The sequence below is a fragment of the Podarcis vaucheri genome (genome assembly GCF_965113315.1).
Source record: "Podarcis vaucheri genome assembly, chromosome: 13".
Taxonomy (NCBI): Eukaryota; Metazoa; Chordata; class Lepidosauria; order Squamata; family Lacertidae; genus Podarcis; species Podarcis vaucheri.
Window position 1 is genome coordinate 17,940,419 of NC_138751.1, and position 24,072 is coordinate 17,964,490.

Consider the following 24,072-nt stretch of genomic DNA (forward strand, 5'->3'; position numbering starts at 1 on the left):
GCACCACTGTATGTTGGTTTTGAGTAGTGTAGCCTTGTGTACTTAGGGTTTTGTTTTTAAAAAGTGGGGTAGGAATTCATTAGTAAAAGTAAATAGTGGTTGTGTTAAGTGATGATTCCATATTGATATTTAAATTGAGCCCTGAAAGGGTTTCTGACCCCTGCAGAACCTTGGCTCCTGCAGCTAATTGGAAGCCACGGAAGTCGCATCAGACGTTAGGGTTCCAAATAATGTTTGCAAACCGGAACACTCACTACCGGGTTTGTGGCGTTCAGGAGCTGAAACGTTAAGACTTGCAAGGTGTTTGGGATCCAAGGTATGACTGTACTGAGCTGCACTGACCAACGGTCTGACTCTGTATACAGCAGCTTTCTACTGGGGGGGGGGGTGTCATTGGTTCCCCATCTCTGCCACAGCTTGTACAACGTAAGCGTGTAACTTAGCTTCATTATTTCTCAACAAAGCAACTTTATTTTTTCTGTATATAAGAAGACAGGTAACAAAGTGTCACTGTTCAAGAATGGTTATCTAGTCCTGTTTTCTCACATGATACAGTGTTAGTGAGTTAGGAATTGTTTGAAGAGACATCAATTTTCTAAACAGGCCCCGCTCCCATTTTATAATATTTGATCCCAAATGTTTCAGCTACAAGAATGCCCATGTTTATATATTGTCAGTCAAGACTTTAAACAAAAAAATCCTCACAACTCTCATTCTAGGCCAATCCACTTCTTCACCACGCTTAGGATATCTCCAGCTAAAAGCAGCACCTCCTTCTCCTTGCATCTAAGGAAAGCCTCATTGGGAATGGTGGGTGAATTGTGGTAGCTGGGATACTGCGTTCTCTTGTCATCCACGCCATGCTGCCGGAGTTCCTCAATCTGATCAGGCAGCTTTTCCAACTCCTGTCCATAAGAAGCTACCTTACTAGCCAGCATTGGAAGAGTCAGATTCCTGTCAAAGCGACCTCCCTGGTAGTATTCAACTGCTGTCAGGGCTTTCTCCACTGTCCGGTAAGTCTTGTAAAGCAGCCATTCAGTGCTACCCTGACCAGCACTACTGGCTGCCGCCTTCAGATCACACTTGGCTTGCCTTAGCCAGCGCCTGGCCTCCTCCAAGCAGTGAAGTTTTGATTGATCCTTTGAATACTTTGGCCCTCTCTGATGGAAGGACCAGAAGTTGTAGTTGCAGTGGCCTCCTCCTCCACCCCCACCCCACCCTCCTCCACCCCCACCCCATCTTTGCCTGGTGAATTCTGTACGCCTCTCTTGATGATGATGAGCTTGCTGGTCCCATTCACCCCAAAATTCAGAGCTCCTCTTGTAGGAACCTCTACTTTTGGGTCCCCCTCTGGAGCCACTGGGTGTTCTATTGTTCTCCATCTCCTGGATCTTGTCTTTAAGGTATTTGAAAATTTCATTGGCAGAATCCTCTTGACCTATGTTTTTATCTGGGTGGTAGCACAGATAGAGTCTTCTTAAAGCCTTCCTCCTCTCATCCTCTGACAAGCTCCAGATTTCAGCCAAGCAGGCATCCACTTCTTTCTTTATCTCACTCAGTGGCCTCTCGTACCAATTGCCGCTTGTAAGTGGTCTTGCAGTACTGCTAGCACCAGGGGAGCCTTCTGCCAAGACCACAGCTTTACTCAGATCAGATGCAGAGTTATTCCTCCGGAAATGGTAAAGGTCATAGGCACTGACCTCTGCATGCTGCCCTCCTCCCAAGTCAACAAGGTATGTGTGTACTTGGCCAGTACCGCTCTGCCGTGGCCCAAGGGCTTCAAGGACCACAGCGTAGAGGTAATGCTCTCTGGGCTTGGAAGAATCCAGGTAACCCACGTAATCTTCTGGCAGAAAGGTGTGGAGGATGCTCATGTCCAGGCTGTCATACCATTCCTCAGGGATGTCCTCTCCAGGAGGAGGCAGGATATAGGCATTTAGGTTTGCTGGCAGCTGCAAGGGCACTTTGTTTTTCTCTAGCACCTCAGCAATTTCCTTAGGCCTTTGGCAAACCAAAATCTGCCCAAGGACCATCAGGGCATCCAGGTTAAATCTTTGTCCTAAAAGCCTATTCAGTTCTGTGGCTAAATTGCCAGAGAACTCCACAGCCCACTGTGCACCTTTGCTCTCCTGGTGTGCAAGGTAAAGCTGCAGTTTGCCATCTGGCATTGTTGCAGCATACACTGTCTTGGCACACTGGGTTCCTTCCATGCTCTGCGAATTGTGCACCATGGTTGTGCACACTTTTTCACAACAAACCACTTCTAGCCGCTCCGGTGAGAAGTGTCCTTCAAACATGCATTCCACTTCCTCTACTTTTGTCCCACCCTGCCATTTAAGCAGTGCAACCAGAGCATGCTGGAACTCGCAAGACATGAGTAGTTCTTGTAGCCAGTTTTGGAACTCACAGTGTTCCCCATAGGTACAGAGTTTCAGAGAGGACTCTTCCAGCTGCTCTTCAGTGATATCTGACAAGTTCTTGGGGCGCAAGGCTTCAGGCAGCTGATGCAGAAGCCTCTGCTGCTTATACTTGTCGTAAGGTAGCTGACATATTGAGAGATCTATCAGAAAGCGAAATTTGCACTGCAAGCCCTGGGGTTCCTGGCCAGACTTGTAAAAACTAAAGATGAGGCTGTTTGATGGATATAGCTTCCCATCAACACAAGGCAGATGCAGTTCTTTCAGCTCTGAGAAATCCATTTGATCCTTTGCTTCATCTAAGAGCTGGAAGAGCAACTGAGTGGCCCTGAGCACTGTTTTGGTGAGGTTGGCATGCAGTTTAGCCTGCCTTACAGTCTCTGCATGAATTCTGGCCAGAACACTGGCATAGTGATGGATGCTTGCCTCATCTTCCACTCCCAATTTCTCCAGGACATCCATATAGACAGCTAGCTTTGGTGGTAGCTTGTAAAGATACGGCCGGAAGTCCTTTGGGTATTTTAATGAGACCACCACATTCTGGGCCTCTGCTACCTCACTGTCATCCACTAGTATCACAGGGAATCCCTTTAAGCAGGCAGTCTCTAACATTTGCTGTTGCGACAAATAGCCATAAGCTGACTTTAGGACATCCTCTCGAGTTTTCCTAGCTTTTGGAGTGTCACATGGTGCCTGGCATACGTTTCTTAGATTCTCCAAGACTAAATGGGCTGGCAAGGTGCGCAGCACTCCCAGTTGTTTTAGGATGGTTTCTTTATTTTCCCCAACATATTCAACAGAAGGCAGAATGACCGCTGAAGTCCACACCAGGTCTGCTTTCACAGTTAACAAGGAACCTTGGGGTGCCACAGGAGTATTACACGGCACGTATGGCAAGTGAAGGCAACACAGATCTTCAGAGATCTTCTTTGGCAATAGGAAACGGATCTTGGACACTGTTTCCAGGAAGGCCTCTGAGAAGTTTTCACTGGAAAGCAAGTAGCTCCAGAGTGCTCTCCTCCTTTTATCAAGATCATGGGCACCGTCCTTCTGTTCTCCAGCCCTCAATGCTTCTTTTGCAATTTGGGTAGCCAACACTATAAAGCATTCCTCGGAGATCTCTTGCTGCAAGCCCACATCAAGTAAGAACTCTTTCAACTCCCATATATTCTCTGGCCACACTGAGTCATAGAATTTGCGTGGCACAAACAGAGAATCCATTCTCAACTCCTTGAAACACATTTTCTCCTCATAAAAATAGGACACAGGACGCATCACACCTTGCTTGTCCCGGATGAAGGCGAAAGACTGGAATGTTGTCACCACTGTCTTTTTCTCGGCCTGATATTCCTTAGGATAATGCCTCTTGATAAGGAGGAGTAATCTCACAGCCTCCAGTACACGAGCTTCGGGAAGATGGGACAGCCGAGGCAAAAGCTGCTGTACAAACTGCTGCAAATCGTTCATTACACCAATGCTCAAGCTCTTACTGAGATGTCGGTTCAGCAAGCTATCGCTCAGCAGGACAGTCTTCTCATCTACCTCATAAAGCTCCTGGAAGTTCTTGGTTTCCTTTGGAATCTTGGACTCCAAGATGTAGATATTCCTGTATGAAGCCAACGAAACGTGCTTCCCTTGGTGTGTTTTAAACACAGGCAAGGATTTCAACTTGCTTAGCAATCGATGGTCATTCTTCAGCGTCTCCAGTTGGCTGCTTAGGAACCGCAACAGCGCTTGAAACTCCCACCCTTTGAGCGCATCCCAACACAGGTCATGATGAGCTGCCAGTTGTTCCAGCACTACTGTAGGATTCTCGATCTGCAACACACATGGCAGAATGCAATGTGCAGCGAGCTTTGGAGGCAAAAGAGAGGAGTCCAACTTGGAAAAGCCCAGTTTGTGGAGAATTTCAGTAACAGGGCCTTCTTGACCAGGCATTATCGTGTTGAGGGACTCAAGAGGAACCAAGAACTTAGTGCAGCCACAACACACAGGGAGCATGGCACAACCTTTGAAGAGGGAAACTAGCTCTGCAAACATCTTTTTCATCGTGTCTGAATTCGCAGTCATGCAGATCTGGTTCTCAAAGAAAGCCCACAATTCACTGAGCCATTTCTGGCCTTTATCAGTACTGACCCTGTTGTCCAAAGACAGCATCTCCTTGATGAAGGCCACAGAATCATCGAGTGTAAAATCCTTTAGGAACCCCATATTTACTAATAGCTGCTTGGCCTTTCCATCAATTCGGCAGCGAAAGAAACAGTCCTGATGGTGTGGGAAAAGATGGTGCACACTGCTATGGTATGGAGGACACTGCTGAGTGAAGCACCTCAGCATGTTATCTTGGGTCACCAGCAAAGGGAGACCTTCCAAGCAGCTTTTGTCATCAGGAAGAAGCTTACTGAGGCAGAACTCGAGGAGAGCAGAACAGTCGCAGCTATTCTTCACAGGTGTCAGATGAAGTGGGCAGGGCAGGAGAAAGTTGGGCAGGTTCTTGAGGAAGCAGCAGAGGGAAGGAGAATCGAGGGTTAGGATATCAACTCCTGCCTTGACAAAATGGTCGCGTACCAATTGCAAATGTTGGAAGGCAGGGACAAAATTCATGCCCAGACTCTGAAGAGTAAGCTCAAGAACCTCACTTATCTCAGATGGCAGGAAATAGGGATCACTGGTTGGGTGGCCCAGTCTGGGTGCACTCCAGTGCACACTCACTTCTTCCATCTTAAATCCATACTTGAAATTAATCTCCTTCTGGTACACAGGGACCAAGGGAAGTTGCTCCATGTATGCCAGTTCATACACACGGGTCACCAGCTGTTGCCATGCTGGGGGGACATCCCTTGTCACAAATGGGAAATACTGCAAATAGTTTGATTCCAGCCACTTCTCACATGCAGTCAGGGAGTGGAACTGCAGTGGTGTATCATTCAGCGCCTGGCGCAGCTCATAAAGCAAGTGGCAGTACAATGGGGCAATGAGACACTGCAGCAGCGAGTTATTCCAGGACATATTGGCACCACCTTCACCATCATCCTTCCGCAAGCCACGGCGAGCAGAGTCCACAGCAAAGTTCCCATTGATGTGGATGGGAAGTCCTGTTTCTTCCAGAAGCGGCAGTGTGCAGAAGGCCCTACCAGGTGGCCGTCCATCAAAACAAGCTGCCACACCCCCACACGCCAAGTCCATGTTTTGCACGGTATTGTCACTCTCAAGCCCAATCTGCCTACCTACCAGCCAGTTGCTGGAAACGTTGGAGATACTACTCTTCACCTTCATTCTGTAGAAGACTCTCATTGGCTCGCCATCATCCATTCCACCTGCTGCAGCAGCCTGTTGGAGACGCTTCTGGTATTCCAGTCTTTCAGGCTCACCACCTTCAGCCTCTACCCGCAGCACCTCCTTCGGTGTCCCTCCCCTCTCACTTATTATAGAGAAGACCACGCAGCGAACGTGGTTGAGGAACATCACAAGGCTGTCGGCTTCTTCAATGAGAGCCACCACAATTTTCTTCATGTCTTGCTCGGACACAGAGCTCTGGCAGATACGGGATGAGGCTGCACCATCAGGAGTACGTAAGGGTAACCGGAAAACTGTGCCTTGTTCCAAGTTAAACACATCAGGTAAAAAGGTATTATAAACATCACGGATGGTGTCTTTGACTTCTTTAGCAAGGTTGTACATTCCACCAGGTGAGATCTCATCAGAATCAGGGAGGTAGTGCAACATGGGGTCAAAGACGCACAGAGCACTGTCCCCCGTCACAAAGGCAGGGCAGTCAGTCAAGTGATAAACTGTACTGAAACCTAGTCCATATTTGCCGGTAGCATCTCTCCTCTCACCTTTGCCACCAGAACCCAAGCGCTGGATCCCTTCTATGTCACACCTTTGGAAGGTGCGGTCATTGTAGATGCAAAGTGCCGGGCCTTGAAGTTCATTCCACTCCTTGCTGAAGACGCGATCAGTCGGGTGCTGTCGCCGATCCCAGACAAAGTGGACAAGATTTGCACCCGCATCGTCTGCATTCTGCAGCAGCTCCTTTAGCACATCCTGTGAAGAGGAGTACTCACGGAGGATGTTGGCCAGCCGGGTACAGATTTCTTCCTTGGCTCCAAAATCTGTGGCCCAGGAAGAGAGACCCTGAATCCGCTGGCGTGACAAGACACGTCCTTTTGTGGTCTGAATGCCACAGCGCATAGCAATTTCCCGCGGGATCATGGCATGACAGAGCAGGGTCCCTTTCTCATGCGGAAGCCATGGTGTGTCATCAAAGAGGAGTTTGGGCAATGGACGAAGGACTTTGTGTTTGTCTGGGAAAAATACACTCTGGGCTTCATAAGGACTCAACTGTTGACCCTCTGGCAGGGCTTCGGCCAGCCCTACAGTGATCAACCTGACAACTAGGTCCAGATGCCCTTTGGAAAGAGACTGTCCAGCTCCCTCCTTGGCCAAAGTCTGCAACACAGTGGCATAGTCCTTCACTTTGAAAGTCGCAGGCAACCCAACACACTCCCACAGCATCTTTTGCTTCTGGTACTCCTGAGGCAGCTGGAAGAGGTATGGAGCAGCATCAAAGAACAGGCAATGGGCCACACTGCACACTGACACAAAGCCAGTGTCCATGAAAACAAAGGGGAATGTCCTTGCCCTTTGGGACACCTCCACCTTGGACAGAGGGTTCATCTGCACTATTTCATTCAGGAACGCATAGCAGATTTGTGCTATGTTTCCCAGCTCCGTTCTGGACAGGGCATTGGAACTACGTGATGCTTCCTCCAGTTGTGTCAGCACTGTAGATACTGGCGGCTGGCGATTCAGTCCTAGGAATTCCTTTAGCTCCATGGAGAGCTTCAAGCCTTTACCAAGGGCTGTCTTGTCCAGGACAGGCTCAGTCAAGCCTACCAGGGGGTGCTGCTTATGGCAGTAAACCTCTTTGGGGCAGCAGAGTTTGCGTTGGTTAGCAGGTAGTACTGCTGGCAAGAAGGGAATGTCTCTGAAAGTAACCTGGGTAGTGTTGCTGTAGCTTTCCTGCAGGTGGTCCTCAAGGAGCTCTAGGATGCAGCGGGCACGCTGGCAGGCCTTGACTGGGTCATGACTCCACAAGGCTGCCACAGTTCTGGCTCGGGCTATCAGTTCCTCCATTTCTACACAATCTTTGGCCATGCCAAGATGCTCCAAGCGCAACAGCCTCTCTGGTTCCAGAAACCCTGTGCCCGTGGGGAAACGGCCATCTTCAGGAGCGTAGAGAGGTGCAGCGCAGCCCCTTGGGTGTACAAGTTCTTTAATGTTTCTCAGCAAACTATTGGGGACAGTTGGAATGCAAGGCCAGGATGTCAGGATCTTATTCACGCCAGCATCATTCATATCCAGAGCACGAAGAATGAGGACATCGCGATCAGGCACTGCCAGCTGAGCAAGATTGGGCAAAACAAGCTCACAGAGGAATCGTGCCCAATTGTAGGTGTTTGGCAACAGGACGTCCCCCTGGATGCAATCTCTGAAGTTCATCTTCACCCAATCTGGAACTGACACCGCCATCTTTGGCTCTGGCAAAAGTAAAGAGAAGACCCTCAAAGCTATAGGTTCCAGATGCTCCTGACAGGTAATGTCAGAATTGAGGATACAGGCATCCCGGGCTGGGCACCATCGCTGTCCATCAGAAAAGAGAACTGGCTGTTCCCCATCAACACCATTGACTAAGGCTTGGTAGAAGGCCTTGACTGTTTCACTGAATGGGTGCTTGGCACTGCGCACGTCAGGCCAGAAAGCATGGTACTCATAGTCCTCCAGCAATCCTTCCTCGTACATGTCCCGGAGCAGGGACAGTGCTCCAAGCCAGGCACCCAGCACGGAATCCCGTAAGAGTGCCTTGTTCCATTTCCCCTTCTCAGTAGCTTCCCAGAGTCCTTTGCGATTACTCTGCACAGCAAAGACTGCCGTGAGATGCAACGGGAGTCCAGTTTCAATAGGAAGAGGTAGAAAGCAGAAGGCACGGCCCTTAAAACCATCTACACCTGGAACCCATTTTCCAGCAGCAGTGGCGGGGCGGAGGGCCAAAGCAACGCTAGCAACAGGAGGCGAGAAATGGACATCCTTTTCTTTTTCCTGTTTGAAGACCTGAAGGGCTTCTCCTTGAGCAGAGCAGGAGTGCAGCAGGTAATGGCTGGTGACCACACTCGACTTCCATGTTGCTGTCAACTGCACAATAGTGGACGTACCCATCCTGACAAGTGCTTTCCTGCTCACTGTGGCTAATGGCTGGGTGGTTTCTGGGGAACTGGAACCATGAGGAAGGTGGGTCAGTGACACCTCCTGCACTTTTCTCAGGAAGATCAGCAGGTACTTGTACATCTCCCGGAAACCAATTTGCAAGGATTTGATTCGACTGGGTCCAAACGGATCACAGCAGATCTGAGAGTCCTCTGCCTCCTCCTCAGTGCGGAAGGGCAGGCGGAGGAGCGTGCCTTGGTAATCATCTCCAGGTTGACAGCCAAAGATTCCTCTGAACGGTCGAAATTGTTCAGGAAATCCAGCAGCGACTTTTCGGTTCAATGTGAGACGCATGCCTGGTTGGCCTGAATTACGGATATGCTTCCGAAGGTGGGTGATGTTTGGGTCAAAGATGAGCATGGTGTGGCCACTGAGAAGAGAGGGCACATCAGTGATGTGGTAGACAGTGCAGAAGCCCAGCCCAAAGCGACCAATCTTGTCATCCTGCCGTTCCTTGGTAGCTGCACCTAGACGGATGATGTTGGAGAAATCTGTCTCGGTGAAGAACGCATCATTCTGGGCCCAAAGTGCGGGGCCCTGGCAGGCAGCCATGCCCGGGTCCAGGAGTCCTTCAGTGGTACCGTTATGCTCACGGAGATCGACTAGGAAGCGGCAAGTTTGGGCGCCAGCATCCTCAGCATTTTGCAGCAGTTCCAGGAACACATCTGCATCCTGGCTGTATTCACGAAGGATGTTACGGATCCGGAGGGTGATTGGCTCCGAAGGACCCCACGCCTGAGCCTCCAACACTTCCAAGCCTGAAAACCGTGTGCTTAGCATTTCCACACCATGGAAGGTAGCAGTGGCAGAGGAAACAGATTCATGCACCAAAGTAGGTGGGTCGCCATCCAGCTCAGCAAGGTGCGCCCGATCCATATCACAGTACAGCACAGAACTGGCCGGGCGTAGAACAAAACCGGACAGTCCTTGAATCCGCACAGGCACTGGCATTTCCCTTTCTCCATGGTAGCCACGAGCGCACAGCCAGTCTAGGACAGCTATCACGAGGAGCAGTTCAGCATGCATGCCGCCTTGTGGTCGGGCATTGATTTGATCTGCCAACTTCTGCATTGCTTGGCACACTTCCTCCTCTTGTGGTAACTTATGGACCCCCCATGCTGCAAACAGCTGGCTGTAACCTTGGAAGTCCAGAGGCACTCGTGGCATCAGGGCTGTAAGGTCTAAGCCATCAGGGTAGGCCAGCACCACATCTGCAGCCAAGGAGAAGCCAGTCCCATTCCACACCACAGGTCCCACAGGTGGCTTCTGGAAGTCCCGCAGGTGCTGTTGCATGTGCCGATAGATGCTGTGCAGCTTTGTAGTTAACACAAAAGCCTCCTCAGGGTGACATCCCTGTGCCAAGGCAGCTAGATTCTCCATCACGTTCTCTGGTGGAGGAGAGTTCTCCAGACCCAGTTCTTTTGCAGCTTCTGGCCGAAAAGCATTAGTCAGTCCCATGACCAGCCCGACAAGAGCAGCGTACTTCTCCGAGCGAAGCAATTCAGGTGCCAAGAAATCTCCAGCTGCCGCCAATGTGGAAGTGTTGGTGGCAGGCACCCAAGGCAGGGACCGCAGCCGCTTCAGCTCCTTTAAGGAGAAGTGTGAGAGTAGAGGAGTCTCATTGCAGACCCGGATGAGTGCCTGTGATTTGGCACTGGCATCTGCAGCCTCTTGCAGTTGACCAACTTCCTCTGCAGCCATCAATGCATCTGCTGGACAGACAGCACTGAGATCAGATTTCAGGCCCAGAACACGAAGGGTTCGCAGTGCTGCTGGCTCCCGGAAGGGCCCTGTGGGGAAGCGGCAAGGTCTCAATAAATCCTGCAAAGTGCGATTCTCTGGATCATAGAGGTCACTGGGCCTGCCCAACCTTCCTGATCCGCAATCCAGGAATGGCAGCTCACGACACAAAGTTTGCAGCTCTCGGCTCTGGCTGAAGAGGGAGTCCCCATTGTGCAGCACCCACAGCATGAGCCGCTTGGCTTCCTGTGCCCAACTGGCATATGCCCCCTTCGTCATCGCCTTGATGCACAGCAGGCACAGATCCGGTGTCCCCAGCAGCTTCTGCCCGATTAGCAAGAGCAGGTGGCGTTCAGCTTCATTCTGACACAACAGCACAGGCTCTGGAGTTAGCAGATCCGAGGGCACTGGTGGAACCAGGTTCTTCTCTAAAGCCAGGTGGTGCTGGGCTGGCACCAAGCCAGACCTGGTGGGTGGAAGGAGGGAGGGCATCTTGAAGAAGAGTGGCAACTCAGTTAGGACTTCGGCTTCTTTGGGGGAAAGCGACGCAGCCGTGGAGAAAAAAGCACTCAGGCTCTTGATCTGGCAGGTGGGCAGAGATGCAACGCGACCAGCCACAGATGCCACCCCTAAATGGGCAAAGACCTGCAAGACACTCCCAGGCGTGGGTTCTAGGATGTACTCTCTCAGCTGGTGGTGGCACCATTCTGGCTGCCAGCTCCGGACCATAGTGCATCCCAGTCTCTCCAGAATGCCAGCCACTTCGTCCGGCAGACAACGCCCCTCATGGCTCTGGAACAGCAGAGTAGGCTGAGGCAGCAGCCGTGCCAATTGGATTCCACTGTGGGAGTTCTGTAGAGGAGTCAGTGGTATCAGGGGGCATCCCTTGAAGGGTGCCAGGGAGGGAGCATGGCGACTCAGGAAACTCCAGAAAGCAGAAAGCCACTCAAGCGGGGGCTGTTTTGGGTACTCCTTTGGGCACCAAGCTACAGGAGCAGGGTTGCTGCTGACCCAGTCCTTAGGGAGAGATCCACGAAGGTTCTGCTCAATGACATTTTGATCCATGGAAACAAAGTTCCTGAATAACCCTGAATATGAGAGAGAGAGAGAGGGAGAGAGAGAGAAATCAGCAACCACCATTTGTGTGCACTTGCATTTCCTGTTGGGAGCAAAGTGGCTATGTATACACGACTTCTATGCCCAGCACTGAAAACTACTTTGGATGCAACCGAACTCCAATATGTATAGGTCTGTGAATGATTTGGTATCGCAATGATGCTAGAGCACTGCTGAAGCAAAGTGAGCCTGAAACTGATCAGCGTACCAAAAACCAGCGTGGTATAGTGATTACAGCAGGCAGATGCAAACTGTGGCCCATCAGATATTGCTAAACTACAACTCCCATCATCCCAGGCCATTGGCCATGATTAAGGGAACTGGTGAAAGTTGTAGTTTGTCAACATCGAGAGGGCCAAATGTTGCCTGCCCCTGGATTAGAAAATAAGACTAAGGCAAAGGAGGACAACCTTCAGCCCTTGCTCTAATTTCATGCAGGTGGTGGAGGACGACCCAACAGAGAATGATGGAAGGGTGGTGGAATCCACTGCAAGCGATCAGATCAGACCTTTGACAAGAGTGATCCATCTCTACTGGTGGCTGGGGGGAAATGTTCCCCAACCCTGTGCTTAAGGGTTCAAATGCCCAAACTAGCTGTTAAGTTAGTTTACTTGGAGACAGCCACTCTACTGCTATTTGGTGTCACGCTCACTATCTTTCCACCTAATCTATTTTACAGTGTTGCTGGGAGGAGAAAATGGCGCCTGTGTGTAAAAAGCATGTGTTTGTACATGGTAGAACATTTACACTGGTGGCAGCCAGCCTGGTGCCCTGTGGATGCTGTGGATTACCATCCCCATAATCTCTGACCGTTGGGCCATGCTGGCTGAGGCTGAAGGAAGTTGAAGTCAAGCATGGCCAGTGAAAATAGGAGTTGCAGTCTAACAGCATCTTAAGAACATCAGGGTGGGGAACCCATAAAACACCAGAAGCTGATCATGGTGCACCCAGGAAACTGAAAGTCTCACCCTTTTCTGCAATTGTTTGCAGATGCTTCAGCAGCTCAGGGTTTAGATCCTTGGGCAAGAACTGGTGAGCCAGGCCAGGCAACAGGATCCTGCAAAATCGGCAGAAAGAAACCACAGGTCAGTTAGGAAGGACAAAGGCAGGGTGACAAAGAAAAGGGATGTACTATGGAACAAGCACCCAGTTAATGCCACTGGTTTATTTATGGGGCTAACCATTTTAGGGAATCAAAGAAATGCAGCATGGGCCTCTTTATCCTGTAGGGCAGTATTTCTCAGAGTGAAAACTGGGTCTCAAAGAAGTGCAGGCTGGCGCTAGGGGAGACACTGAGCCAAACTATGCATATGAAAACAGTGCATAAAGGCCTCTGTCTCTTGGTTTGGTGCAATGTCTGAAATGAGCCATAGTGAAGACATTTGTGAACTGCCTTGCAAGGTGTGTATGTGTGCGTGTGCACATGTGTGCATTAACCATTATGCAAGTCCATTAATTGGAACATCTAATAGGGAGAGGACATTTAACTGTGGTAGGGCGAAAAGGACAATGTCGGTTTACCCTGGGGATCATATGTGGTAAGACTGCTCACCTGGGGAAGTTGTGGTTCTCGAGGAAGACTGTCTCTCCAGAATCTCCAAAGCAGGTAAAGTTTCCATTGGCTGTCGGCAGCAGCGGCAGATTCTTCAGCTCCTGGTAACACCCATCTCCAACCAAGTACTCCAACAGCAACTGTTTCTCTGTCAAGGATATCCCATGCCACACACTGGTAGTCCGTCGCAGGGTCTCCCTGACAAACTTTGGTGTGGCCTCTTGCACCACTGCCCTGCCTTTGGCACCCCACACCAAAGCTCGGCGCACATGGAGAGGAGGAGCAGCAAGTGGTGATCCTGTCAAAATGAGGGCCTTCTCCAGGGCCTTCTCTACTGGTTTACCACTCACTACCTCTGGCAAGATCACGGCTTTGCAGGGGTGGAGCAAACGAGGTTCCCCATCCCCGACTCGTACCAAGAGTTTCATGTCCATCAGTGTCTGGCATATCTGAACCACTAAAGGCTTGTATCGGAGTTGTTGGCTTTGGTCTGGGTCTGGCCACGCCCCATATGGGTTGTCCGGACAGGTAGATGCCAGCAGTACCATTTGGCAATAAGCAACAGGCAACATCTCCTCCATAAGCAAGTGGTTCCAACGACCATCGGCTCCCCTCGCTTGGGACCCCTCTTCAGACCACTGCACGTGTCTTCTGTCATCTGTCAGCTGGAAAGGGGCACTGATGTGCAGTGGCAATCCAGTGGTGTTTTCCTCTGTGGCCGGGAGCGGCAGGACGCAGCTGAGGCGTCCCATGCACTTGTCTTGCAAACAGTAAGCCAAGGACAACACAGGCTTAGAGCTGACCTTCACTGCGAGTTCCCACAGTTCTGGGAAGGCATCCTTTTTCGCTTCAGCAGACAACACAAGCCAGTTGCACTTGCTGGCCTGTCCAGTCCCAGTGCCACATAGAGTAAGTGTTTTGATGTGGACACCCATGTCCAGTTTAGTGCCCATAGCATCATCAACAAGGTTTGCCTTTCCACTACTGCATTCTGCAACTTCCAGCACACCTTGGCTCATGCCCAACCCATTAAATGGGCAAGTGGTGGCCTCGGCCTTCAGCAGCTCACGGATGGCACCATCGGACTCAATGAGACCCAACGTCAGTTTCTTGATGTTCCTGAGGAACAGCAAACTAATGGGGGCATCATTCACGAACGAGAGCAGCAGTTTCTGCACCCGTTCTGGAGTGTAGAGATTTTCTGAGATCTTCGATGGACTCTGTCGTAGCGGGAAGCGAAACAGGGTGCCTGGAAAGCGGCCCTCCGCAGTTGGGCAAGGCTGGCCCAGAGACCTCAGTGCTGCCCAGAATGGTTGGAACTGGTCGGATGCCTCTTCCCATTCACTCACCTCCCAGAGCTGACCCCCGTCATGTAATGCCATCTGCTGTGGGTCCAGCACCCCCAAACATTCATCAGAAAGTATAGATGGGAAATCTAAACAGAGTGAAGGGAAGGAATTCAGCCATTAAAATGTGGGTGCCCCAGTCTTGGTTCCTTTCCCCCCTTCATGCTCCTATTTCAATTCATCCTTATCTCTCTCAATTTCCCCCATCTCAATGATGGCATTAGGCATATTTCACTGGGGAGAGCATTCTACAAATGGGGAGCCACTGTTGAGAAAGCCCATTCTCCCATTCCCTCCCCCTCAGAAGAAGTACACAGACAAAGGTCTCTGAGGATGATTGAGGGGCCAGGTATGCCGATGTGGGGAGAGAGAGGTGGTCCCTGAGGTCTTGGGGTCCTGAGCTGTCTTCTAGGCCTTTTTCCCTATAATTCTTATGCCTTCCTCCCAAAGACATCTTGTTTTGAAGATTGACTATCTCCCAAATTGAGCCAGGCAGAACTTCTCACCTGTGATATGGTAAACTGAATTGAAGCCCAAGCCAAAGCGTCCAACTGTAGAAGGGTCATCCTCCTTGTGACTGATGCCTGGACTCTGGATCCCTTCCCAGTCAGCCTCAGAGAATAGACCATTGTTATAGGCAAGAAGCGCAGGGCCTGAAAAAGAGAAATGTGGTCATGCAATTTTTACTCAAGTGCCTTGATGATGGTTTGATTCACAGTGTCACTCCCAAGCCAAATTTGACATGACACAATGTCTGAATTGCAAACTAGGGTTTGTGATCGGCCAGCAAACCAAAACAGAAATCATGATTGAATGTTTTGTGGCACGAGATCCTGTCTAATGTAGCAAACCGTGGTAACAGCCACCTCCAGAGGCTGTGGCACCAGAGAAATGGGAGCAGGCTAATAAACCTGATTGCTATCAGAAGCAGACCAGGTCCTATAAACAAGGGCTAGAGAGCCCTGCCACCATCCCTGACCATTGGCTATAATCACTGGGACTGATGGGAGTTGGAGTTGACCTATAATTGGAGAGCCACAGCCCCCCCATCTCTTTTCTAGACTAAGATTTCTGCAAACCATGATGTGATACTGGAATAGAGCCAATATATTGAACATACTGGAGGCGAACTCTCAGGTACCCACATCATTTGTTTAAAGCACATTTATACGACTTTAACAGTCATTGTGAGAGCATATAAGGCCAGTGTTTTCCATCTATCCCAAAATGGATATTGTAGCACAGAAATGAGAATGTGGGAAACTACTGTACAGTGGCCAGCCATATTTCCCTCCCACAAGGCACCTGGAAGGACACTACATCATGGCAACTTTCCTTGGATGCATTGTGGGACGAAACGGCCCCAAAGTAGAGGAAGTTCACTGCTGCCTTCCCAGGCACAAAGAATCATTCTGGTCAATATAAGAAGAACTTAGAGAAGCCTTGGCTACTGACTGCTAAGAAGGAAGCCTTTGACCCTTGAAAGCATCCCTGAAAAATTATTATGAATTTCATCCAGCCAACTTCCTCCCTATAGGAGACATTGTGATTTCTCTGCTGGGCCCCCCAGAGCACCCACCACTGGGAGGTGTCTAATCCATACCTTGGGTGCTTGCCAGCCCCTCTGAGAAAAGGCTCTGGGTTCCAAAACTCCGTGCATCATAGAGCAAGATCACCTCTTCAGCCCCCGCATCATCTGCATTTTGGATCAGCTCCTTCAGGAAGAAGAGGAGAATGAGAGTAGGAACAAAGGCCAGGGGTCAACACAAACAGACTGTGGAAATTGCTACATGGATGCCAGTCCCACATTCCATAAACTGCTAGACATATACAGGGGTCGTCAATATCACCCCTTTCAAACTTTACCTATTTAGAAAAGTGAGGACAAGCCATCTCCTTGCTGCTGTCTCTCTCCCGCATCTGTAAAGGCTGGGAGACTTGGCAGGCTTCTTTACTGCAAATCTGCACCTTCTTTAATACTGCACTAGAACTGGCCATTCTGACGGTTTTGGCATCCTTCTTTGGTACCCCTGCACCCAGCCACTCCCACAAGCCGTCCTTTGGGCCTGCGCTTCAGAACAGCTTCCTGCTCTAAACTTGAAGTCTTCTCTTCCCAAAAAATTCGGGTGTTTGGCTGCCTCCACTCTGGGAACACGCAAGTTGTTCAAGCCCTACTTAAAATGCAATCCATGTGAAATGCCTTTGCTCTCAAAAACGGCAAATGCAAACAGCCCAGGCCCAATGCTTTAAAAACTTACTTTTAAGATCTGACCCCCATCTGGGTACTTGCGGAGGATACCCTGCAAGTATTTGAGGACAGGAGGTGATTTTTGTCGAAAGCCCTTCCTGAAAGAAAGGCAGACGGTTACAGTAGTTAGAGTCTATGAATAGAAACAGAGAGACTTCAGTCTAAACAGGACCAGGATGTGGGGTGGGGTGGTGCACCCGGGGAACCTTGACCTCACTGCCGACCTGCCCAACCCTTGCACTGCCCAAGTAAACTGTAGCAATGGTGTAGCTACAGTAACCGGGGTGGAGGAAGGGGGGCCGGTGGGGGCGGTCCACCCCGGGTGTCATCACTGAGGGGGTTGATGTTCGGCACACTGCCCGCCCACGACTCCCAAGCATATCCCAAGCCATCAGGGGAAGGGGCAGAGCTGCGCCGCCTTCCCCCTTCGTTTTGACAGCTCGAAGGAGGCTTGGGAGTTGCGGGTGAGCAGCTCGCCATTGCCCCCCCGCCTCCTTTGGGGGGGAGCCTCTCCTGAGCTGTCAAAAGGAAGAGGGAAGGGAGGAGGGATGCTGGCAAAGCGGCGTGGCTTCCTCCCTGCCCCCACCCTGCCCAGGAAGCAACCTGCCATGGGTGGCTTGCTTCGCCCCCCAGGTGTCTCGCCCCCTGGGACACTCGCCCTGCCCCCTGGGTGCACAACATGTGCGCAGCTCCTCCTGCCGCAGCAGCTAGCTCCACCTCTGTGAGAGCCACATTCCCAGTCGTGTGTGTAGCCACCAAATGCACAATAATGCTAGTATACACAGGTGTACATGCATATACAGAGAGAGACAGAGAGATGTATTAACATGCACAGCAACTGGGGTTGAAAAAAGCCTTCTAACTTTTAGCAAGCCTAATTGCCAGGAGAGAGAAAGAGAGAGATTCCTGGAAATCTCAGCTGAGAAGAGAGATGGGTTAACCCTTCCCTCTCCAACTGCACTCTTCCCAAAGATCATCCCTCTCATACAACCATTACAGCAAAAGAAGACTTCTTAGAAAATACATTGTGGAGGATTTACAAGTGGGGAGAGAAAAGGATTAATCACGCTTCTGGACCCAGCTGCAAACCCACCACCCTAAAAACAACACAACCCAATTGAGCTTGGGGAAAAGCTTACTATTGGCTACAATAGAAGGCCTTTGCAATCTTAAGTTTAGCAGGGGTGAGAAACACTATAAACAGAATAGGGAGGCAACTGGCCCATGGTCCAAAGGTTCCTAACTCCTAGTTTAAATCCTCCCTCTGCTGTTGGGTCTGTGTGCAGGTTTCCCTCCTGAGTGACACTGCTTTGTTGTGGCATCTGCCTGGACAATTTAGTATTCAAAGGATCCTGGGCTGCCACTACTGACCCAGCTTAGCTACTGGATCCTACTGGCCAGCAAAAACTGTAAGTGAACTTCTTGTTCCAGGTAAGCCTTGTTCAAGGCTTGTCTCCCTGACATCTTGAGTATTATTATTATTATTATTATTATTATTATTATTACTACTACTATTATTATTATTATTATTATTATTATTATTATTATTATACAGTGGTACCTCGGGTTAAGTACTTAATTCGTTCCGGAGGTCCATTCTTAACCTGAAACTGTTCTTAACCTGAAGCACCACTTTAGCTAATGGGGCCTCCTGCTGGTGCTGCGCTGCCAGAGCACAATTTCTGTTCTCATCCTGAAGCAAAGTTCTTAACCTGAGGTACTATTTCTGGGTTAGCGGAGTCTGTAACCTGAAGTGTATGTAACCTGAAGCATATGTAACCCGAGGTACCACTGTACCCTATACCCAGAGGTCTGTAGCCTTTTGTTCCTAACTTGCTTCTTCATCCTGCCTCATTTAACTTTTGGTTCTCATGACAAGCTCTCACCACAGCCTCCTGCCCACAGCCTAACCCTCAGAGCCACAGAGCTCACTGGGTGACCTTGGGCCAGTTCTTCACACACTCGGTCTAGCTCTGAGCTCCTTGGAGGAAGAGTCAGCAATGTTTTAAGCAAGGTGTTATCAGATCCCAGATAGTTTTGGTTCTAACTAAACATCAGAAAGAACTCTCTGGTGGTAAGAGCTGTTTGACATTGGAACAGTCTCCCTCGGGAGATGGTGGACTCTCCTTCCTTGGAGGTTTTTAATCAGAGTTGGATGGCCACCTGTCATGGATGCCTTAGCCGAGATCCCTGCATAGCAGGGGGTTGGATTAGACAACCCTTTAGGTCCCTTTCAACTCTACAGTTCTATGATCAGCACATCCAGCACAGTCTCACTAGCATTTTTTTGTCCATGAGAAATCCCATGGATACACACACACTGCATTTCTCACCTCTTCTTCTGCCCCTGAGACATGTTGATACCTGCAAAAGTGAGGAGAAAAATGCAGAATGAGGAAAAAATTGAGTCTATAATCTCACCAATACAATTTGCACATTGGTCCCCACTGAACAAAAAGAGCTCATAAACTATTGTTCCTTCTGTAAATGGACATTTTTTAACAAAACAGACAAGAGGAATCACTTACCATGATGTTACAAACACACACCCCCACTCATCTCTCATCAAAGGGATTTTGGAACAATAGAAAACCCTGCCAGGCTGCAGTTTCAGATAGGTAGCCGTGTTGGTCTGCCATAGTCAAAATAAAAAAAATCCTTCCAGTAGCACCTTAAAGACCAACTAAGTTAGTTCTTGGTATGAGCTTTCGTGTGCATGCACACTTCTTCAGATACACTGAAACAGAAGTTGCCAGATCCTTCTATATAGTGAGAAGGTGGGGAGGGGTATTACTCAGAAGGGTGGTGGGAATGGGTGATTGGCAGATAGCTGAGATGAGCCTGTTGACGACTCTTAACGACTGTAATAGGTCTTACAGGAAAAGGCAAGGGGTGAGAAGGTGAAAAATGGCTTAGTCATGTATAATGAGATAAGAATCCAATGTCTTTGTTCAGACCAAGTCTCTCCATGGTTTTAAGTTTGGTAATGAGTTGCAATTCTCCCAGGACATTCTATACAAGATCTCAAAGTAGCTGTTTTACTACAAAGGAATTTCAGAAATAGACTGGAAAGAGAAGCTGCTGAATTGCTTCTCACTATATAGAAGGATCTGGCAACTTCTGTTTCAGTGTATCTGAAGAAGTGTGCATGCACACGAAAGCTCATACCAAGAACTAACTTAGTTGGTCTTTAAGGTGCTACTGGAAGGATTTTTTTTATTTAGGCTGCAGTTTGTTATGTGTGCTGGAAACTGTAGCTTATGTGAGGAAGAAACTACAGTTCCCAGGATTCTTTGGAGAAAACCAAGTGCTTTAAATGTATGGTAAGGATGTGACTTCTGTTACCAAAGGCAAAAGCAAACAGTCCAAGCCTGCCACAAGCAGTGTGGCATCTTTCTCTGTCATCTGCTTCCGATCTAAAACACGTTTACTAAATTATTATTACTGTAACTTATAAAATTTGTAGGTCGCTCTGTACTTGCAGGTCTCAGGGCAGTTCACAGGATAAAATCACAATATAAAAACACAAAGTACATAATCAAATCAAAAACCAGTAACCCCTCACAACACAATTTAAAATTAAGTCCTTTTAAGCCATTGGGACCAACTCACTTTAGAGTAAGCTTACTTAAGACTGACTATGATCTGGAATGTGCTTTTGTTTTTAACAGACTGTGCAACAATTCCATGAGGTGGACAGGAAAGGTTGCCGATATTTATTTAAACCACTATTTTGCCAGATATACATTTAAGCCACTATTATACCATTTTAACAGTCGTGGCTTCCCCCAAAGATTCCTGGAAACTGTAGTTGGTTAAGGGTGCTGAGGGTTGTTAGGGAACCTCTAATTCCCCTCACAGGAAGACAATTGCCAGAGTTCTCTGGGAAGAGGGATTTATTGTTAAATCACTCTTGAGATCTGTAGCTCTGTGAAGGGAACAGGGGTCTCCTAACAACTCTCAGCACCTTATCAAGTTCCTTGAACTCTTGCCAACTCCCAGTTCTTGTCCTGTGTCAGTTCATCTTTTATTCATTTTCTTATGCAGGCATACAACCTTTTTACTATTTATTATAGTTATTGTTTATTAAATTAAAACCTTTGACACCAAAAGCATTCCAAAGATTACAAAATAAAATGAACCTACAAATAAACTAGACAGTGTATACAAAGAATCAAGCTTGTACTGTTCTTTTCCTGAGAGTATGTTGCCTTTGAACAAATAAAAGTTACATAATCCAGATATTTCTAAAGACCAGTGGCATAGGTTTCACACCACATTTCTTGTGTACATAATAAAAGGCCACCAAAAATGTCTCTCTTTTTTACCCTAGGTCAAACGTACCCTTATCAATACGTCAATTAACATGATTTCCCATGCTCTGTTGTACTATTTTGCTGTGTTTCAACACTTGTAAGTCCCCCCCCCCCTCCAAATCTCGTCACTGAGATTCTTGGAGCCCCACCAAGAACTTGTTTATGTAAGCTTTTCTGATTTCCCCCTGTAATAACAGATCCAGTTCAGGTGCTTTGGGGATCCCTTCCCTGCCCCCCCCCCGACAATTACTGCTGAGGTTTCATTAAAAATCTTTCCCCAAAATTTGGCAACATACTTACAATCCCACCACATATAAGATCCAACTCCCCAACATCCCCTCCAACAAAACTTTTTAATTTATTTTTTAATTGTTACAACCTAAAAGGTGTTAAAAATCACTTCTGCATATTTTAAAGTGATGTTTCCCTAAATTATACTGAAGTATTATTGTATGGGAACTTTCCTCCCAAGGCTTTCCACTGTTCACCTCCTAATATTCCTGTCTTTTCTCATGTTTCTCAGTCCAGCTGCATTTTGCTTAACCTAGTAGCGTGGACCCTACTAATAATTTATCAAACATCCCTGCATCATTTCAAACTACAGACCCAACTGTAACACTTGTTCAGCTCCCCTAATTTTAAGGGGAGCACTTTGGAAGAATGGATCACAAACACGTAAGGGGGAGAGACACATCCCCTGGTCATCACAGGCCACTGAGGTTATTTGGTTCACTCCTTTTCAGCCATCAAGACAGCCAAGCAAACAATAAACAACACATTTACAGGGCCAGAACACAATGGAAGCACATGATCCGTTACAACTATTGCAGAATCATCATTTCCGGAGAGATTTTTGTGTTTCCTACCAAGGGTTGATAAGAGAGGATGTGCTCTGACTGAAACCTTTTTTCAGCCCAAAGTCCACATTCTGGGCATCACATGCCTGTGGTGGGCATGGCAAGAAGCAAAAAGTGGACAGAGAAATGGGTGTGCCTCTTACCCTCATCAAGAAGGAAACATCCCAGCAAACTCAACGCTAGAGGTTTCTAGATGGACACAAACTTATATATCTATGCAAACAAAAGGCATTATCAAAAATGTTCAAGGACACCTTCCAAGCCAGCCAAAAACAATGGAGGAGGATGCAGAGCCCAGATGGTGTCTGGGGTGAGCATCAAGAAAGCAAAGGGGAGGGGTTTACATTTGTAGATTCTCAACTACAGTTTTATAGGAATTGCTTGGGTACCAGAACAGTGGGGCTGCTCACTTGCCACCTCACATTCTTCAGCCTTTCTTTTAATTGCTATATGCAGGGAAACAAAATTCATTCAAGTGACAAGGCCTTCCCTGATTATCACTGCATCCAGACAGTAGGGAAAGTTTCGCCTTTTGAATGCCTGCCAGCCAGGCCAACTAGACGCAGGAGTCAAAATTAAAAAATTCCTTCCAGTAGCACCTTAAAGACCAACTAAGTTAGTTCTTGGTATGAGCTTTCGTGTGCATGCACACTTCTTCAGGAGAACACGGCTACCTATCTGTAACTAGACGGCAGGAGGTTCCCCAGAATGCAAAACAGTGGTAATTTCACGCAGTACCATTTAGAATACAGCCATATTTGTATTTCTACTGCATAGTCACACTATAAACCAAGTCTACACAAGGAGAATGAGGTCTAAGAGCCCAGCACTGCACCATTTTAGTCGACAAGGCTAAACGTCAAGGCAAGTCGACGTTTTAACTTTCCCTCCCAAGTTTTATAAAAAGAAAAGGCAAGTTCCCTGCAAGTAGAAATTAGAGCGTTAGGAACACGGCCGAGCTATATATTTTTATCCCCCGCCTGAAGTATTAGCTTTTTGCTTCTGCGGGGAATTTGCTAGGTGAGGAAAACCTCAAAAGCGATGGCTCACAGACGCCAATCTCTCAGCCTAGCCTACTTCCCAGGGCTGCTGGGAGGATAAAATGCGAACGAGGCACCTTGCGCTCTTTGGAGGAAAGGTGGGCTAGAAGTGTCTGTATTAACTAAGCAAATATGTTTAGGATCAGAGCATTTCGCTGTGTTTCCAGAGACGCTCGTACTTCTTCTAAGCCTGTTTAAACCCCGTTACTCCTCCCAAGGAGCCCAGGAGTCCTGTTGAATCGGTCCCCATCACCTGCGGTCTGTTATTACTCACCGCGTCTCTTGGAAGATGCAGGTGCGCAGCTTCCCGGCCGACGATGACTAAAGAGCAAAATAGGTCCGCCGCCCTACCTCGCCTCAAGGCGGAGGGCGAGGGAAGCAGCGGCTGCTGCGCTTTAAAGATGCCAGTCGCTTTCGATACCGGCGAAATGGAAACCGAAAGCGATTTCGCTCCGTTTGGGAAAGAGGCGGGGAATGTCTCGGAGCTGAGGAGTGGGGCGGGCACTTTTAGAGGGGAATGTGGGGCAAAGACGGTGGGCATTCAGGAACCAAAGGCGGAGAGGTGGAAGAGTCGGTATCTGATACACTACAGAAGGGAGTGGCCAAGATCGAGCCCATCCAGAGACAGCTATAGTTGGCAGGATTCCTGTCTTGCAAGGGGGTTGGGATAGATGACCCTTTGGGGTCCCTTCCGACTTTTCGATTCTAGGATCCAGTTACGGCTGGCTCCAGAGAGACAGATATGGAAATGCCTCCCCTGCTGCCTCAGCGAAAGTGCATAGTAATTATAGCGGCAGCTCACAAGGAAGTCCCACTGAATTCAACAGAGCATACTGCCAGACAAGCTGGTGTTAGGATTGTAGCTCGAGTCTTTGGGTTACTTTGGCACATACGGTGCATTTAAATCATATGCCTTCTTCTACAAAGAATCCTGGGAACCATAGTTTGTAAGAGGTGCTGGAAATTGTAGCTCTGGAGGAGGAAAAATACAGTTCCCAGGATTAGGGGACGCAATAACTATTAAAAGTGGTGCAAAGCTGTCTGCAGTAGGGTGGACTTTGAGGTCCCTACCAACTCTTAATACTGATTCTCACGTACCCCTGTTCTCTTCCAAAGAAGCACAACCAACCCATTGGGTTTGATACTCGCTATCATAGCAGATAATATGAGGCG

The 24,072-nt window shown here is 48.6% G+C and overlaps 2 protein-coding genes and 1 long non-coding RNA gene across 7 annotated transcripts in view; 1 reads left to right on the plus strand and 2 right to left on the minus strand.

The window, feature by feature from the left end:
• TBRG1 (transforming growth factor beta regulator 1) overlaps window positions 1–24,072 on the minus strand; it is a 202,480-nt gene that overhangs the window by 88,364 nt on the left and 90,044 nt on the right. The gene's annotated exons all lie outside the window — the stretch shown is intronic.
• LOC309517004 overlaps window positions 1–24,072 on the plus strand; it is a 35,031-nt gene that overhangs the window by 4,476 nt on the left and 6,483 nt on the right. For 2 of the 4 annotated variants that reach the window (XR_014213111.1, XR_014213112.1), the window contains exons 4-5: window positions 12,531–12,625; window positions 17,973–18,095. This is a non-coding gene — a long non-coding RNA (uncharacterized lncRNA). Of the gene's footprint in view, window positions 1–12,530; window positions 12,626–17,972; window positions 18,096–19,162; window positions 19,288–19,910; window positions 22,170–24,072 lie in introns of those variants that run through there. The other 2 variants (XR_014213110.1, XR_014213113.1) reach the window with 2 other exon arrangements.
• On the minus strand, window positions 449–23,402 carry LOC309516974 (sacsin-like). 2 transcript variants are annotated; one of them, XM_082195936.1, is made up of 8 exons: window positions 23,174–23,402; window positions 19,020–19,050; window positions 16,697–16,784; window positions 16,042–16,153; window positions 14,945–15,091; window positions 13,093–14,527; window positions 12,509–12,597; window positions 449–11,512 (listed from the first exon to the last, which is right to left on the minus strand). In XM_082195936.1, exons 2-8 carry the CDS (start codon window positions 19,040–19,042, stop codon window positions 711–713), a joined length of 12,696 nt encoding a protein of 4,231 aa, XP_082052062.1. In that variant the 5' UTR covers window positions 19,043–19,050; window positions 23,174–23,402; the 3' UTR covers window positions 449–710. The 2 variants fall into 2 exon arrangements, with proteins under 2 accessions (XP_082052062.1, XP_082052063.1); XM_082195937.1 differs by lacking the exon at window positions 23,174–23,402 and having other exon boundaries at window positions 19,020–19,057.